We start from the raw sequence: 18,401 nt of genomic DNA, 5'->3' as shown, positions 1-18,401 counted from the left end.
GTGTCTCGGTTCGCTATGGCCCGTACAAAGCAGACTGCTCGCAAGTCGACCGGTGGCAAGGCCCCGCGGAAGCAGCTGGCCACCAAGGCGGCCCGCAAGAGCGCGCCGGCCACCGGCGGCGTCAAGAAGCCGCACCGCTACCGGCCGGGCACCGTGGCCCTGCGCGAGATCCGGCGCTACCAGAAGTCGACCGAGCTGCTGATCCGCAAGCTGCCCTTCCAGCGGCTGGTGCGCGAGATCGCGCAGGACTTCAAGACCGACCTGCGCTTCCAGAGCTCGGCCGTGATGGCGCTGCAGGAGGCGAGCGAGGCCTACCTGGTGGGGCTGTTTGAAGACACGAACCTGTGCGCTATCCACGCCAAGCGCGTGACCATCATGCCCAAAGACATCCAGCTGGCCCGCCGCATCCGCGGGGAGCGGGCTTAAGTGTGCGCTCGGCTCGAGGTTCCATCATAACCAAAGGCTCTTTTCAGAGCCACCCACAACTGCACTTGGAAGAAGCTGTGCCACTTGGCCCTGCTCTCCCGGTGGACCCTCGCATACCCCGGGAGGAGAGGCCGTTAGAGCGGGCAGAGCGTTGGGCTCCACCAGATAGGCTAAAGAAAGGCCAGGTATCCGGCCTAGTCCCCTGCTTGCTGGCCGCCTTCCGGGGTGTCAAGATCTTTTGAGTTTGGTCAGTCGGCTTCTCTGGACTGGCGAGGTAGCCGCTGCGTCCTTGGGCGCGGCCAGGGCGCCCAGTTTCGCTTCTTGGAGGCAGCCATGGGTCCTCCCGTAGGGTCGGGCTCTTCTAGGACGTCTTCGTACTCGACCTTGGCCCAGAACTGTAATCTGTCCCGGGTGGTGGGGGTGGTGGTGGAGTAGGGGCGTGGGGGCGTGGGGGCGTGGGGGCTGTTAGACCAGGCGGAGTCACTAGGGGACGCTCAGGATTCGCGGGCTTGAGCGCGCGGGGGCTGGCCTTCAGGCAGCTGAGAGCCGCGCGCAAGTCTGACCTCCTCACCCCCGCCGGAAAGGGGCCCCCCCCCGCGCGGCCCTCCGGCTCCGGAGGGAAATCGCCACCTCGGTGGGTCCCGCCCCATTTCTGCCGGGGAAAGTGTGTTTCTGGGGTTCAAGTGTCGTTAATCTGGGGCCTCACTCCCACCCTCTGCTTCTAATCAAAACCCATGGTTTGGATGGAAGGGTGTTTGTACAGATCCTAAGCCCACTTTCGTGAACTGGGCGTTAAACATATTGCTCCTTTCCTGCCGAGTTCACTGTGAGACTCACTCTACTTCGCGAAGTAATCTCTAAAAGCTTCAACCTGTGTTTGGATTCTCTTTCCAGACTTGGTAGTGTCTCTACATGTTTTATTCAGACATGTGGGAAGTCGGTCCCCAGGTTTTGGATTACTCAGCGAAAGAACAGAAGTGGGGCTCTGAGTTCAAGTTTGGGGAAGAGATCAAACAGGCAGAGCATGGTCCTCCTTTGGGGAGAGGAAGTTACCCACTGTTAGGAAATAGTGAGAATGGAGGCCTTAGAGATGATTCTTGTACCATTTGGGAGGTGGAAGTGCAAGGCCTCTAGTGGGCAGTGGCACGGGGCAAGGTCTTGTAGAGCCCATCTCCACAGAGCTCAGATACAAAGGCTGTACAGGTCTTAGGTGACACCTCTTCTTAACCTTCTCAGTCACTTATCTGAACTTGGAAAAGGCCAAGACTTATGTTTTCTGCTTTGTCTCAGCACAGTGCCAGGTTAAAAGCATTCATTATAGAGATCAGTGAGAATTCACAGAAGGGAGAGGGAAAAGGAAGGATATTTACTTTTTGTTTGTTTGTTTTTTAAGCTTTAGTTATGTCTTTTGAGATGTGTCAGAAAAGGGGGGAGCAGTGTAGGGACTGTGGCCCCTCCTGCTACAGGTTGCAGTGTGTTTCTGCTCCAGGGTCATAGCAATTTCCAGAGCATGCCTCTGGGTCTCTGCCTAGACCCTTATTACCTGCTTAGGCCGCCAATGCAGGGTGGATCCAGGGCCTGGGTCTGTACTCTGAGTTAAGAAGTAGTGAATTCAAGGGGTGTGTGGGGCACCAACTTTGCACCCATCATCTCATCCATCCTCATGGTAAAACTTTCAGGGACATACAGACATAGGGCTCTCTGAGGTACAGGCTGAGGTTCTCTGGTGAGTGACTTGTCTAGCATCTCAGGTTCAGGAGCAGCTGAGCAGACCCTGGAAACTGCAATTTCATGTCAGGTGTCAGTGCTCCACATCCTCTGCCTGCCTCTGAGATCACATTGCTTTATTTTACCAGTCTGGGCACCCTTAACATCCAGGAAATCTTTCTGTATGAATCTCAAGGGAAGTTTAGTGGCATTTTCGATATCCAGTCAGGAATAGCATAAAATTTTGTGTTCTTGTCACTGTAGAGGCCTACCCTCACAGCAATCTTTCAAATCTATTTGGAAGACCAGCATAAAAGAATTTCATCAATGTGAGAGAACAATTTAAAATGTAAGTTTTAACATTTAATCATTTCTGTACTTAAATCATTCTCTACTCTCAGATTGAGAGTTAAAGGAAAATTAAGGGCAAGGTAAATAAATGCTTTTCCTTTAGTGATTAGGTTCTACGTGGTTAGATTGGTTTCAGGGAAAGTCTGCCCCAAACCTGGGATTTTTAGGAATAGAAAAACAGTATTTGTTCAGGTTTAATTCTGCCTTAGTGAGGGTAGTGGGGGACAGGTGCACGGGTGTGTGCAGAGAGAAACTACATGCCCTGTTGATTTTACCTTTGCTTCCTTGGAAGAGGACTTGGCCTTCGGGTTCACACCCTCTCCTGATCATCCTCCTTCTCCAGTTCCTCATCTCAGCCTTCTCATGTTCTCTTTCTCTTCTAGGGCGCATCAATATTTCTGGTTGTTTCACCCATACTGACCTTGGCTGTTTTTTTTTTTTTTTCTTCTCTCCTTGAAACTAAAGTGAGATCACAGCTTCCCTGCTTTTCATATCTCTGCTCTCTGCCAAGTGCCCCTAAATTGGTATCTTCTGAGACCCCTGTCCTGAGCTCTACACCAATATTTCTAACTGCCTGGTGGCCAGGTCCTTCTGGATGGATAATAGGCTCTTCAAACTCAGCTTCTTTCCAAAACTGCATCATCTTGCTTCCCAAAGCTATTTTTTCCCTCCTATATTCCCCATCTTAACTGAAAGACACCTTCACTCCCTCTCCCCGATCTGTTCAGGTCAGCAGTTCCTTTTTTTTCTCATTCGTCCAAATTTCATGGGTCAGCAAGTATTATCAAATCCCCTACCTGACTTTCAAGTCTATTACCCTCTCTCCATCCATCTATGGTCCCTGTCTTAACTGACACCCTCACCAGCTCTGTTCTAGAGGATTAAATATTCAGACTTGACTGCTTTGCTACTAAGCATCCACTCTGTGTGAGAGCTGTCTTTTTTAAAATGCATTTTTTTTTGAGCCTGTCACTTGCATTCTTAAAAATTTTCTGTCTCCCTCTCTATTCCCTTCAGAATAAAGTTCACCTTCCTTTGCATGGCAGTCAGAGCAGTACAGGTTAATAACTGGTAGGGACTCTGGAGTTAGACAAACCTGAGTTTGAATCCTGGTCTCTCCCATATAACAGGTATCTATCTTCGGCAAGTAAATCTCTGTAGGCCTCATTTTCCCATTTGTAAAATGGGGACAACAGTATCTTGCTAATAATGTTGTTGGAAATATTAAAAGTGACAGTTCCTATAAAGTAGCTAGCACAGTGTCTGGTCCAGAATAAGTATTCAATTACTTTTAGTTACTCTATTAATAGTTATTAAATTAAAAAATCCCAATAAAATTATTTGAATACACATCTAGTTCCTGGTATTTCCCAGAGCCTCTCCAGGTTTCAGGTGCACTGCCAACTGAACAGAAGTTTCTATCCCCTCAGAACATCTGCAATCCCCAAGTATACAATGTCTTCACACACTCCATTTCTTCTCTCCAGAATGTCCTCCCCTTTTTAGGTAACCCTGAGAATCCCTGCTCATCCTTTCTTCCCTTTCTCCTCTTTGCTTTTATCTCTTTAGGCCCTCCTCCTTGCTTTTCCCTCATCCTATCCTAACACCCCTTCCTATTCCCTACCCTTGGCATTAGGCTGGCATCATTCCTCAGGGTGAGGACTGGTCCTTGTTCATCTCTGTGACACCAGCACCCAAGCAGTGCCTGGAACACCATAGGTGGTCACGAAATGCTTGATGAGGGACCAATTCTCCTGGCCTTCAACTCTTTGTCTTATATGAGGGAGCTGAGCAGAAGATGCTCCCAGTTCTTGGAGTACTTGAAGTTACAGATCAAGAGCTGGCCTGGACTGGATATCTGGGAAGAACTTCCAAAGTCCTTGGGGGTTCCCAGAACATGGGAGCAGGAAACTGTCTGTGGGCAGGGTTCCTGGAAAGCCCAGGTACCCCTTGCCCATGAATGGTCACAGTCCCAGACAGCCTGCTCCTGGTGACAGGAACTGAGAGAAGAGTTCACTGAGCTACATTCCCGCCAGTGCCCCCAGTCTGTTCCTGAATGCAGAGCATCTGGGGAGGAGTGTCTGTTTCTATACCCACAAAGACATCAGATTCAGCCCTACTGACAGGATTTTTGGGGATATGGTATGGGATTGGGATGTGGTCAGGAGCAGAGAGTGAAGTATGTATAAAGAGCAGTAGGAAGGGGAGGAAGGATAGTAGAGGAGAGAAAGGGGTTGGGAAACAGAAGTCTAGGGTCCTCACTGCAATGAACTGGGGCTGATACCTGAGACCCCTTACAGGGTAGGGCCAGGGCTCCTGACCCTTAACCAGGAAAAGGCTGCAAAGAGAAAAGACTGCGATCTCCATTTCCTCATGTGTAAAGCAGGATCCTAATTGCACCCACTTCAGGATTACTGTGAGGATGAAAAGAGATAATACAGCCCATACAAAGTGCTTAGAACAGAGCCTTACATATGGTCATAAATCAATATTATCAGCATCATTAATATCAGTGATGTAAATATTAGTGACATTAATGTGAATTGATGTTAAGTCACAGTTATAATCATGTCATGGAAAAAAGAATGACACGCACACACACATACACATTGGTGAATAATTTTCAACACACAGCCAGATTCTAGACTGTGCGCCCCAGGAAGTAAGAACACCCAGGTCCCTAGATGGCTTATGGCTCACCTTTCACTCTCATTCAATTTCACAGTATCCCAGGATGGGAAGAAGGGCATTTAAAATTTCTGTTGAATAGCTGAAGAAACTAAAGCTGCTGAGGGAGAGACACCTGGGAACATGGCTCATACAGCTGGAAGATAGCAGATGTGGAACTTGAGCCTGGGTCTTGTGTTTTCTTTTTGCATTAGATTCATTGTGTCAGAAGAAACACACACACACACATACTCAATAATTACATGTAGAGATACACTATCACTATATATGTATAGTAGCTCTGATTTCTGCTGACTCCAAACTATAGAAAGATATAATTTTATATTACTACCTGCTGCACATTCACACATATCTAAAAAATTGAAACAAGTTATACAAAAGGATATTTTTTTGGTTTGGGATGTACCTTGATATTTTCAATCCTATTCTGTTTCATTAATAAAATATACTGGTTCCCATTCTGTAAATTGATTTTATCACCTGCTCATGGGTTACAACCTGCAACTGAAAACCACTGCAGTAGAGAAAATTACAAAGAATAAAGTAAAATCATCCCTCAAATTAAAAAAATCTTACTGTTTTGTTCAAAAAGAAGCCTGGCTGGGACTTCCCTGGTGGCTCAGTGGGTAAGACTCCGTGCTCCCAATGCAAGGGGTCTGGGTTAGATTCCTGGTCGGGGAAATAGATGCCACATGCATGCCACAACTAAGAGTCCCCATGCTGCAACTAAAAAGGTCCTGAATGCCACAACTAAGACTCGGTGCAGCCTAAATAAATAAATAAATAAATAAACAAGGAGCCTGGCAACTGTTCATAGCTGGAGGCATGTATATGTGTTTGCAGAAATGGGAACCAGGTCCTTAGGCTCTGTGAGAAGACATGCACTATAATGAAGGTGAGCCATTGTAGCCAGTGGAGAAAGGTGCAGATGAATTATCTGGAAGGTCAGAGGGAAAGGTCAGTTTTAACCGAGGGATCCACGGAGCTCTTCTTGTAGGACAACTTGAGGTGGGGTTCAAGAAAAAAACAAGGAGAATTGTGAGTGGTGGCTGGTCCACAGGGTCCAAGGCCGGAAATGGGAAATGACTTTTCAGGGGTGGGATTTTGAGGCCGGCTTATTGGGGGTCTTGAATGCCAAACTGGGGAGGGGGTAAATTTTACTCTGTAAACAGTGTAGGGGGAGGGATTATAGAAGAGGAAGCAACAAAATTAACATACATATGTAGAGATGCTCATAAATACTAGTAATCAGAGAAAGGCAAATTAAAGCGATAATGAGATAATCACTTTATACTCGATACTCTGGCCAGCCATGGAAAGTTGAATAATGCTAAGGGTTGGCCAGGATGGAGGGCTTAGGTGGTTGGTGCCCAGCTGGTGGGGTGTGACCTGGGGCAGCCATTCTGGAGAGCAGCCTGGTACTTCTTAGGCCAATTAAGGTTACACATCATGGGAACCAGTAACTCTTTCCAGGTATTCATCCAAAAGAAATTCTCACAAAGGTCTATCAGAGACCATGACAAGTATGATGGAACATTAGAAACAATGTGGGCATTCATCACTGGAAGAATTGATAGAGAAAATGTGGTAGACACACTCCATGGAGCGCTCTGCAGCAGTAAGAGACAGTGGATTATATGGACACATAACAATAAGGACAGATCCTAAAAACATAGTTCTGAGAGAAATAAGGAAATGAGATCTAATAGAGTATTATTTATGAAAATTTTAAAAATTAATAGATTTTGCAATCACACATAGAAATTAAAAGATACTTTAAACATAGTAGAATGGTTTTCTGTGGGGGGTGATGGGGAAAAGATAGGGAAATGGGGACAAGAGAGTAAGAAAAGTGGGGAACGCCCAAACGGGGCAATGCCTTAAGCAGGTGGGTAACATAATCAGGGCTGTGTACACAGAGGGTTAATCCGTAGTGGGGGTGCAAAAGGAGTCAGAAGTGAGCAGCGGCCAAGTCCCAGCCCTCAGGGATGTAGCAGATGAGAGGTGCTGAGCATGAGGAGAACAAGGCAAGCAGCCACAGCAATGGACTGGAGGGAAAGTTTTGATGTTATTGCAGGTAGAAGATCGCCTGAACCTGGATGGGGATAGAAGGAGGTGGTTATGGCAAAAAGTAATCAAACGTGTCTCGAGACCTTCCTGCCTGAGCGACTGGGAGGATGAGGCCACCATCACAAGAATAGGCAGGCTGGGACGGGGAGCTGCTGAAGCGTTCAGGCCACACTGGGTCAGAGCTGGCACCAGGCAGAAGCACGTGGCCATGTCCTTCCAGCAGCAGGGATTGTGGATCGGGAGGCGGAGCTAGAGACCAGCTGGATTTTCCTATCTGCCCAGAGGAGCTAGAGGAACCAGTGGGAGTGCCTGTGGGAAGAGCTTATAGGGAGATCAAAGAAGGGGCCTCTCAGGAATCTACACCACTTAGGGATCTGGTGGGGAAGGGAAGATAGAGTAGAGTTTTGTCCTAAAAGCAGAGGAAAAATATCATGAGGAAATTGGATCAGATAATTTCTTGGGTCTTTTCCGGAATCAATATTATATGGTTCTATTAAATAAATGTAGCAAATGTATTAAAGATCCTCAGATTATTTGGGGTTTTCGAATTTTAGGCAAATATTTTAGTAAGATTCAGGAGCATCGTAATGTATCAGAGAATGCCAAGTTATTTAAACTGCATGAACGTCAGTTTCTTGCTTTGAAAATGGGGATAACTACCTTTTGGGGTTGTTCTGAAGATTTGTAAACTATGCAAACAGTATAAATGGTACATAGTAGGTATTCAATAAATGGGAACTATTACTCATTATTCTCTTGTTTAAAAGTTAATTCAGGGACTTCCCTGGTGGCACAGTGGTTTAAGAATCCACCTGCCAATGCAGGGGACACGGGTTTGAGCCCTGGTCCAGGAAGATCCCACATGCCGTGGAGCAACTAGGCCCGTGCGCCACAGCTACTGAGCCTGCGCTCTAGAGCCCGTGAGCCACATCCACTGAGCCCTCGCGCCACAACTACTGAAGACCATGCCCAGAGCCCATGCTCCACAAAGAGAGAAGCCACCACAATGAGAAGCACGCCCACTGCAACGAAGAGTAGCCCCCGCTTGCCGCAACCAGAGGAAGCCCGCGCGCAACAATGAAGACCCAACGCAGACAAAAATAAATTAATTAAAAGTAACTAAATTAAAAAAAATAAAAATTAATTCAAATCAAAGAGTGGTATCTAAATTCAACGCCAATGGCCACTTCATGGTTAGAGAAACCAGAGGTTACTGCGTCTCCTTCCATCTCCATCTATTTTTCTCCTTCAATCCTGCTGCCACCATTCTTGTCCAGGGCCCTATAAGGCTTGCAACAGTCTCCTAACTCATTTCAATTTCTAATTCTCTGTCCCCTTCAGTCCACCTTGCACACCTCAGCCAGACTAACCTTCCCAAAAGATCACTCTCAACTTGCCCAAGAATCAACAGAGATCTCCAGGCTCTATTCTACTGTGTCTAATCTCCTCTGCCTGATTTCAAGGTTCTCCAAGATTCATCTCTTTAGGGTATGGTGAGCCCAGCTGAGAAGCAGACCTATCATCAGGCCTCATTAACTAAAAAAAAAAAAAGACTGGTATGGAAAAATCACCCAGAGGATTGCCTGCTGAAAAACAGACATATGTGTAGTGAATTCTTGTCCTTTTCAATTTATAAAATTGAATTCTTTTTAGCGAATTATTTTCCTTTTCAATTCATAAAACTCTATTTTTTAAGATTTAACTAATATTTATTGTCTGCCATGTGCCAGGCACTATGCCAGCCATTTTGAGATGGTTTATCCCCCTTCCTATATTTTTAAAACATTGAGTGTTTTTTATAATACTTACAAAGGAAAAACAAAGTGGCTCATAATCCTACTCTCTAGATTACTTCTGTTGATACACACACGCACAAACACTAAAAGTGATACTTTACTTGAGAGAGAATCCAACAGTATAGGAAAGAATAAAATGAAAAGTAAAATCCTCCTCTTCCCAGTCTACTACTTTATTTCCTCTTCATAATGGTAATAACTGTTATAGATTTCTTATATGTACTTCCAGAAAAATGTTCTATTTATTTACCAATACAGTTCTATTTATTTACCAATGTTCTTTTAAGACAATTTACACAGAAGACACACTATCCTGCCCTTTGTTTTCTTTTTCCTTAAAAATATAGTTTATCTATAAGTGAAAAAAGTATATATATATATATATTTAATATAAAAGTGAAAAAAGCAAGGGGCATGACCTTGAGATATATATATGAAGTCCTTCTATCTCAACCCTTACAGATATAAAAGTATCTGAATCAATCTGCTTTATTCTTTTTAAAGGATGCACAGCTTTCACTTAATGGATATTTCTTAATTTATTTACTCAGACTCATATTAATTAATATTTAAGTATTTTCCAGATTTTTGCCACTAAAAACACTGTTACAACTTATTACCCTTGTGCATGTAATTGGGGTTCATTTTCAGTATATCTGAAGGGGTTTTTTGATAGGTTTTGCTAAACTGTAAGCTTCCAATCTAAAAGTTTTGGTACAACTGACTCTGGACATTAGCAATTGAATTTGGTCAGTTTGTTATTTAGTTCTGAATCTCACGGTCCCTCTTAGACAGGATGAGCAAAATGTTAAGTGTTTCCTGATCTTGCAAAGTTTCTTTCTTAAGGCCGTGGGCCCTCTCCAACCAATCAGAATCCCTGCTCAGGGTTAAACTTTGTGAACTCACGATTGAATTTTCCTCAGTCAGGTTTTGATTTTGGATTTGTGTTTCTTTGATTGATTTTCCCCACTCTTCTCTTCCTTTGCTACTTGGATTTTGTGTTTAATGGTTGGGAAGTTATTGCATTCAGTCTTATTGCATTGTGAGGTGGTAGAAAGGAAATGAAGGGCTGGTGGCCACTCATATGAGAAAATTGAACTGTGGCAAAGTTAAGATTTGCCATGGTTCATATAGCCCAGACTATCTTCCTATATATCGATGTATCATCTATCTATGTATCATCTACCTATCTATCTATCTATCTATCAATCTATCTATCTATCTATCTATATCTTCTGATTGTCTGGGGTGGGGGGAATTGTACATTCTTATTTTAAGACATCCAAACAATTCAAAATATTCAACGAATATAACAAAAACCAACATCCATAAATCACTCAAATTTTTGTGAACATTCTTCCTGATAATTCTCTATACATCCATACATATTTATATATACTAGTAATATTCTGCATTAAGGATAATTCTATCCTTTTGGCTCAAGTAGAGAAATAACATGTTCATCAATAGACAGAATATAAAGTTCAGAGTAAAAGGTTTCAAAGGAAGCAAATAAGAATGTTGTGAAAGATGACAGGAGTATCCAGTCTTCTAGAGCATAATGCTGTTATTCAGAGAAACAGGGAGCCTGGAAAGGAAAGGTAAAACTTCAAACTGGTCCATTGTGAAGTCTGATTAGCCAGTGGGACACTTAAGTGCCTCTATGACCATGGTAATGGAAGTAGACATGCAGACTGGCGAGAATCATTTGTATACATATATCCTAGTGGAAATCTTGAATTCACCCAGGGAAGGAAAGACTTGGCAGACAGGGCTGGCTTACAGAGAGTATTTGAGCCACTCAGGGGTATAAATGGGAAGGAAATTATTTTGTTAGCAAATCAGAGCATTGGGACTTCCCTGGCAGTCCAGTGGTTAAGGCTCTGTGTTCACAATGCAGGGGACAGAGGTTCAATCCCTGGTAGGGGAATTGAGATCCCACATGCCCCGCAGCATGGCCAAATAAAATAAAATTAAAAAACAGACAAGCAAAACAAAAAGGCAAATCAGAGCATTAATTCCTCACTATTACAGATAGTTAAGAACAACAACAAAAAAGCCATTTATTAACACAAAAATATGTATAATGCATATACTGTAATTCGGCAATATTCACAGGCTGGATACGGCTAACAGAGGATTCGGTCATGTCCTATTATAATAGTATTTAGTGGAGTAGACGAGGTGGGAACAGGGATCACTATTAAAATCACTGTAAAGAAGATGTATAATTCATGGTTAAAGGACAAGATCTTGGAGAAATTTAGGAATAAATTAAAGAAACATATCCACTGATTACAAAATTCAGTACTGTCAAAAACACAAACCAGTAGAGAGCAAACATATGGACAGCAAGGGGGGAAAGCGGTGGGGGTGGGGTGGTGGTGTGATGAACTGGGAGATTGGGATTGACATGTATACACTAATATGTATAAAATGGATAACTAATAAGAACCTGCTGTATAAAAGAATAAATAAAATAATATTTAAAAAAAACCCCACAAACCAATAATATTTAGTAAAACAAGCTAACTACATTTTTTATTCATACTTCTTTTTTGCCCCAAATGCTTTTAGGAAATAAGCTATTTTAACTTTTTCCTCCTGTAATATTTTGTCCTACAAAATTTTATTAGGATCACTCACCTAATGTTTTTCTTTTCCATCAAAGAAAGCAAAATTTAACATTATGGTAAAAAATTAGGGTAATATATACTCAGATTCTAAATATTTTTGTTTGATTTAAAGAAAAACTGTTACCTAGATCAGTCATTCTCAAAGTTTAATGTGTTTCAGAATCAACTGAAAGGTTTCTTAAAATACAAATTGCTAGGTCTCACCTCCCAGAGTTTCTCATGCAATAGGTCTGTAGTGAGTCCAAGATTTTGCATTTCTCACAAGTCCCAGGTGATCTGATGTTCCTAGACTAGAGACCACACTTTGAGAACCACTAGTTTAGATAATGGACATGTTCCCCCACCCCCTTCCTTTATTCTTTGGTTTCTTTTCAAACTTTTGATATCTCCTTCTCCAGAGTATCTCAGTGAGGATCAGATATATTCAATCTGCATTGCCTTTAAAGTTAAAAAAAAAAAAAATCACAGTGATATTTGAAATACAAATGCCATCAGTTGCAGTTGAGATTTTAATTTAAAGGGAAGATGAAACATCTTGACCATTGAATCCTCTTATTTATTTCTCACTTGGACATCTTCACAAATGTTATTCTTGCCTCTCACCCCCTGATCCTCCCCCTCCCCTTTACTGTATCTCTTAATAGGATACCAGGCATTTAGTTCCTTCTTTAAAAAAAAAAAATTTATTTATTTATTTATTTGGCTGTGCCGGGTCTTAGTTGCAGCATGTGGGATCTAGTTCCCTGACCAGGGATCAAATCCAGACCCCCTGCATTGGAGCGCCGAGTCTTAACCATTGGACCACCAGGGAAATCCGTCGGTTCTTTCTTAACAGTCTGACACAAGTCCCACCTCCACAGCCAAGCTTGCTCATTTCCCATCAGCCAGTGACTTCTGTAGTGTTAAGACTCCTATAGTAATCATCGGCTACATTTCTCATCATACCGAATATGTGCCACCATGTACTTTTGGGCTGTGTATGTGAGTATGTATGTATGTATATGTATGTATTTATGTATTATTTTTATCCCCTATTCTGATAATAAGCTATTACAGGCAAGTCTCACATGCTTTGACTTTCTGGCATCTCCATTGCTAAGCATCATGTTTTAAACCTAGCTCACCTAGCGTTTGATGCTAATGAGAGCTGCCAAGTGTGGAGACCAATAATGCAATAGCTGGCTTATCTTTTGGGAGCTGACAGAATTTCTTCTGTAGAATTTTTTCTTGGCTACATACAAGCCAAATTTAGCTGTAAAATCATAAGCCTAGATAGAACACTAAAAAAATTTTTTACTTGCAAATGTAATAGCTGCAAAACTATAATTAGGTTTAAGGACCAGAGGCGTGGACCTACATTTCAATTCAAATCAAGGCGATTTAGAAGTGATAGTATAGAGAATGGCTTCACATATATATATATATATAAAGGAGAATTTACTTTTGCCTTGTCAAAAATTAAATTGTGCTTTCTGTATTGATGGTGGGTATGTTTCTGCCGGTCTCTTACTCTAGGCTACAACAGGCTACTCTAGGCTTACTCTAGGCTACAATGGAAAAGTCACATACCCGAACTGTTTCTTGAAGACTTGCTTTCACATTAAGGTTATATAGTTTGCTCAGATTTTATATATAAGATTCATATTTAGTTGCTTCTGCATTTGTCTCTTTGTAATGTTATCACTGAAAGACAAACCTCAGAAACTAAATTCTCCCTTAAATGTAGCGTACACGTGCACGCACAGGCACTACTCTCAGCAGATAATTGTGAGGGGCCTTTAACACCAAAAACACAGGAAACCAAAAATACTTTTCATACACTAGCCAGATAATTTCCAGATGTACTTAAGTATTGTATTAATGAGCTCATCTCTGGTCTAACAACCTATATTTGTTTCAGTTTTGAATGGTTGGTGACTGGATTTGGTTTTGCTAGTGTTTTTGCACCTTTCCAAGTGAGGAGGCTGTAATGACACAATTACCCAATGTGCACACAGCGTTAAGCCGCCCAGCCCTCTCCCTCACTGTAGACCTTGTAAGTGAAACCCACACACACCACTTTCCACAGTCTGGTCCAACGATTACAAATGATACACGCCCAAAAGCAAGCTGAAAAATGCTTTAAATCTGGAGCACGTATAGCCTTTCAGGCTGGCAAAAATTGACGCAGGCAAGTGAAAGGCAGCTTTTAAGGGTTTTCAGGGCTGTTAGCACTTTTGGGCATCGGTACCTCCTAAACTCCTGATCCCACTACTAACCAACCCCCAAATTCAAAGTTACCTATACCTCAGGCAAGTGCCTAGCTCTTCTGATGACTGGGTGGTTGGCCCTGAAAAGGGCCTTTGAGATTGTCACAGCACAGAAGCTGCAGCTTAGCCTCCGAAGCCATACAGAGTGCGTCCCTGCCGTTTGAGCGCGTACACCACGTCCATGGCAGTGACCGTCTTGCGCTTGGCGTGCTCCGTGTAGGTGACCGCGTCCCGAATGACATTCTCCAGGAACACTTTCAACACACCTCGGGTCTCTTCGTAAATGAGGCCGGAGATGCGCTTGACACCCCCGCGCCGAGCAAGACGCCGAATGGCGGGCTTGGTGATGCCTTGGATGTTATCTCTCAAAACCTTACGGTGGCGCTTAGCGCCACCCTTACCCAAGCCTTTACCGCCCTTCCCTCTTCCAGACATGGCGAATGAGGTCTGAAAACACCTTTGAGACAAGCAAGCTCGCCTTTTCCCCTGATATACAAGAGTAGCGGACCAGATTGAAAACCGAAAGCGCGCGGCCGGGAAGCTGTCTAAATGGGCCCCGCCCGCTCGACATTTCGTCATTTCTTTTCTGCTGTTTCCCTATCCCTCCTTCACCCTCCACAGCTCCCTTCAACGGACTCTCACCGTTTATTTTTATTTATTTATTTAACTTATTTATTTTTGAAGTATAGTTGATTTACAATTTTATATCAGTTTCAAGTGTATCGACAGCGATTCAATATTTTTATAAATTAGACTCCGTTTAGGTATTATAAAATGCCAGTTACATTCTCTGTGCGGTACGATATATTCTTCTAGCTTATTTATTTTATATATAGTAGTTTGTATCTCTTAATCCCCTAACTCTTATATTGCCCCTCCCCTCTCGGACTCCAATCTTTTAAAAGATCTATTTGCCAGAGTCCCCGGGAGAATTCGGATCCCAGCTTCCGGATCCCGTCGCTGTTTTCGCCTCTGTCTCTCTCCCTGTGTGCCCCCAGAAGGCATTAAATTTAGGCTAGGAAGAAAGGAATAGTGGAGATGACCAGAGGAAGAGCAAATGGAATCCAGAAACGGAAAGGAGAACAGAGCACCAGCGCCGTGTACAACACCGACAGAAGGATCCCAGGCTTCGGAACCACGGTTACATAAAACTGCAGCAAAGGCGGTTCCCACAATTAGACTGACAGACCCAGTAGGCGATCTCAAGAGCAGCGGCACCTTGGATGTGCGTGGAGGGGGAAGCAGGGAGAGCGCCGTAATTCCCGAGTCTCGTCTCTGTTTTGTTGATATGAGGCATGGAATTTCACCTCACCTAGGAGAAATCAGATCCTAGGAAAATTGGTCTGTATACTGCAAGACTTTTAACATGGAGGTCAGTGAATCCAACTCACTGTCATCCAAAGCTCTGCTGAAAGAAGCAATATATACAGGAAGAAGACTGAAGGGCCTCTGTACCTCCCTTTCTACAGATCCTCTAAATCCAACCCTTGTTTTCAGCCAGAATTCAGTGCCCAAATTGAGGCCCTACATGGAGCTAGCAAAGTTTGCTGGATTGGGTTTCACAAGAGGACATCTGAGTCCATATTGAGAGTCCATATTGAGAGTCATTACCAGAAACTTCCTTATGAAATCGGGATTCTACTGATAACACGTTCATTACCAGGGCCTTCTGTAGAATACAGGAGGAGATGTGGTTTCTGCGTCAGAAATAATTATGTTTTTTTCTGAGACATTATTATTTTTTTGATATTTAAAAAAAAATAACGACAACAAAAAACAATTTATGTTCCTTCTTTCAGCTCTCCTTTAGCTCAACCTTCTATATGCTGGTGAATCTTAAATCTATATCTTTATCCAAACTTCTAGGCTCCAGACATGTAGATTCTTCTGGTTGTTCTTTAGTCATTTTAAACTCAAAGTCTCCAAAAATCAAAATGTTTAAACTTAAAATCTCCAAGGTATGACTCTCGTGGGGGCTGAGGAAATATATTCTCCTCCCCCCACCCCATAAGAATGGGGTTCTCTCTCCACTCTTTGGATGGTGCCACCATGCATCACATGCCTAAATCAACACCCTGGAATTCACAATAGATGTTGAAGGGTAGTAGCATATGCCACCTCAAAACATGACTGTAGGAATTCAGGACATGCTACCTCAAAATATGCTCCTTTGGTGTATTGATTATTTTGAGCCGTAATACTTTGAAAAACAGCAAATGCAGGGACAGACTTTCTTTGAACTCCCCTTATCTGCCTAAAGACAGATCCTTGGAAAGGAACCCAATTGACAGAAATCCTGTCCCCAGGTGGTTTCATCAACCAGGGAAGATTGACTCTTGTCACAGGAGAGGAGACTAGAAGTCAACACCAAACTCAAACTTTGTCACAGACTATCATACCTCCCATCTATTCTAAGGGTCCATTCATCTTTCCTAAAAGTCATTTACTCTCCCTAAGAGGCCTACCTGACCCCTCTTTCCTGTTAATCTGTCTTTGTTAATTTTCAGACCCAGCCAGGGACCCTAAGGGGGTCAAGGAAAAATTTCCCTCCCCTACACAACCCCTCACTGTACAGTACAGGCAGTAGTGTTAAGGACTGGTAGAAAAGAGGAAGTGTTTATCAATGAGTAGGATGTTGGGGGAATGAGTTTAGCTCAGAATGGGGTAAGAAAAAAAGCTCAAAATCATGGCTTCTCAATTTGGTCTAGGGCTGCAAGCTACTCAGAATGAAAGGGAAGCAGGCACATGGCCTGACTAACCCACAAACCAAAGATTCAGTCTCAAAATGGGATAATTGAAGGCCTGGCGGTGCTTGAAGTCAAAAACTAAACACAAACTGTCTTCCTGAAACATATATTTTAATTTAGTTCATTACTTCTGTATTAAAAAGAAACACATGTGCATACAAAACATTATATGCCTAATAATTCACTTACTAACATATTCTCTTGCCTGTTTATTCCCTATGGTAAAATTTAAGCTTCTCATCCCTGTTTTCTTCCCCTCCTCAGTACTAAATAGTGAAATTTCAGTGCTGTCTCAAAACTGCAGATTCTTATTATTTCTGATGAAAGAAACTTCAGAAATATTAAAGGAGAAAAATATTCCCTCTTCCTCACAGCTGCAGCAAAGCAGAGGTTCTTCTTTATTATAAACTTGCTTCTGATAAAGTGGTGTATTGAGAATGCTCATAGGAGTATCACTCTATTGTCCAATGTGGAGAATAGGTGAAGTTGAACTAATATGAATCAGAATTCTCTTATTAAAGGTGACTTCTAAGGCAACCATATATCAGATTGTTATATTCAGAGAAATGTTACCTATGACCCATAATGATATACTATTCTGATTATCTTATTTGATGTGTTGCCCCGGAGTTAATATTTAAATTGGCATCACTGTTTTTGAGTAGAAATTCTTATTCAATTTCTTTATTAAGCCAGAGGAAGACTCTTGGAATTTTCTTATTCTCTACATTATAAAGGTAATATAAGTCCCATTACTGTTAGATTCTATATAAATAGCTTGAGAATCTTTTTCTTGTTTAAATGAACACATCCATACAGCTTGGCCAAGAGTGCGTACATTAAAAAAAAAAAAAAAAAAAAGAACATTTCAAAGAAATGTGTCATTTGGTTGGGCAGCTTTGGGCTGTCATCGACACCTGCCCTGGGGTAGTTTCCTCTTCTGATGGGTATAGTTCAGTTGAGTAATTTGATCGTATGTTGTGAAGATTCTTCAGTGCTTTAAAATATACCCCAAGCCTGATGAAACTGGAAATCCATTATAATTTCATTCTTTTGCTTTAGAATATTATGCAGACCTTGTTGCTTATCCAGGATGAGAGACTTCAGAGACTTCTCTGAGACTCAGTTTATTTATCTGTAAAATGAGGAAAATAACATCTATTTCACAGAGTTAGGATTAAATGAGATAGTGTATGTAGAGAGTTTTACAATACCGAGTAGTGCTCTGTATATGTAAGACATTATTACAAAACCACCACAGGAGGGGGTAACAGTTGTGCACATCAGCTACACTTCTGCGCTGACAGTTTAGCTCTTCTCCCTAGAGCAGGAGATTGCTGCTGCCTAAGGAGACTTCTAATATGAATCAGAATTCTCTTATTAAAGGGGACTTCTAAGGCAACCATACATCACAGATTGTTATAAAGATAAGTTTCTACCTTGTGTTTAACGTTCAGGAAATCCTTTCAAAATCACTTTTATTTTACTTTGACTTCAGGAAGATGGTCATTCATACTGACACCATATAGGTAAGTTTTGAGCCTCTTGGGGCTGCTTTTGTTCTCAGGCTTGAGTTTTTATAAGATTTGGATGCAATAATTTTTTTAAATCAAATAAGCATACGAGTAAGTTTTTATGTCAGTTATTACAATTTAAAGCATTGGTAACCTTCATAACTGCTTGTTTTTTTTTGTTTTTTTTTTTTTTGCGGTACGCGGGCCTCTCACTGTT

General features: G+C 42.4%; 2 protein-coding genes across 2 annotated transcripts in view; one reads left to right on the top strand and one right to left on the bottom strand.

The window, feature by feature from the left end:
* Positions 1-15: 15 nt before the first annotated feature.
* The window catches only part of LOC103069308 (histone H3-like), a 20,015-nt gene continuing 1,629 nt past the window's right edge, over positions 16-18,401 (top strand). The window contains exons 1-3 of the mRNA XM_007463523.1: positions 16-420; positions 625-823; positions 14,144-14,266. Of these exons, the coding sequence (XP_007463585.1) occupies positions 16-420; positions 625-823; positions 14,144-14,266 (727 nt within the window). The remainder of the gene's footprint in view (positions 421-624; positions 824-14,143; positions 14,267-18,401) is intronic.
* Positions 14,001-14,361, bottom strand: H4C14 (H4 clustered histone 14). Its single transcript, XM_007463474.1, has one exon. It carries the CDS (start codon positions 14,356-14,358, stop codon positions 14,047-14,049), a length of 312 nt encoding a protein of 103 aa, XP_007463536.1. The 5' UTR covers positions 14,359-14,361; the 3' UTR covers positions 14,001-14,046.

This window comes from Lipotes vexillifer, unplaced genomic scaffold (genome assembly GCF_000442215.2).
Source record: "Lipotes vexillifer unplaced genomic scaffold, Lipotes_vexillifer_v1.1 scaffold1034, whole genome shotgun sequence".
Taxonomy (NCBI): domain Eukaryota; kingdom Metazoa; phylum Chordata; class Mammalia; order Artiodactyla; family Lipotidae; genus Lipotes; species Lipotes vexillifer.
Note: the sequence above shows the minus strand (reverse complement) of the source record. Positions and strands in the feature narration are given on the sequence as shown.

What these genes read in the sequence shown, in the direction of transcription:
- H4C14 (XM_007463474.1), bottom strand. Translation starts at nt 14,358, where the DNA reads ATGTCTGGAAGAGGGAAGGGCGGTAAAGGCTTGGGTAAGGGTGGCGCT.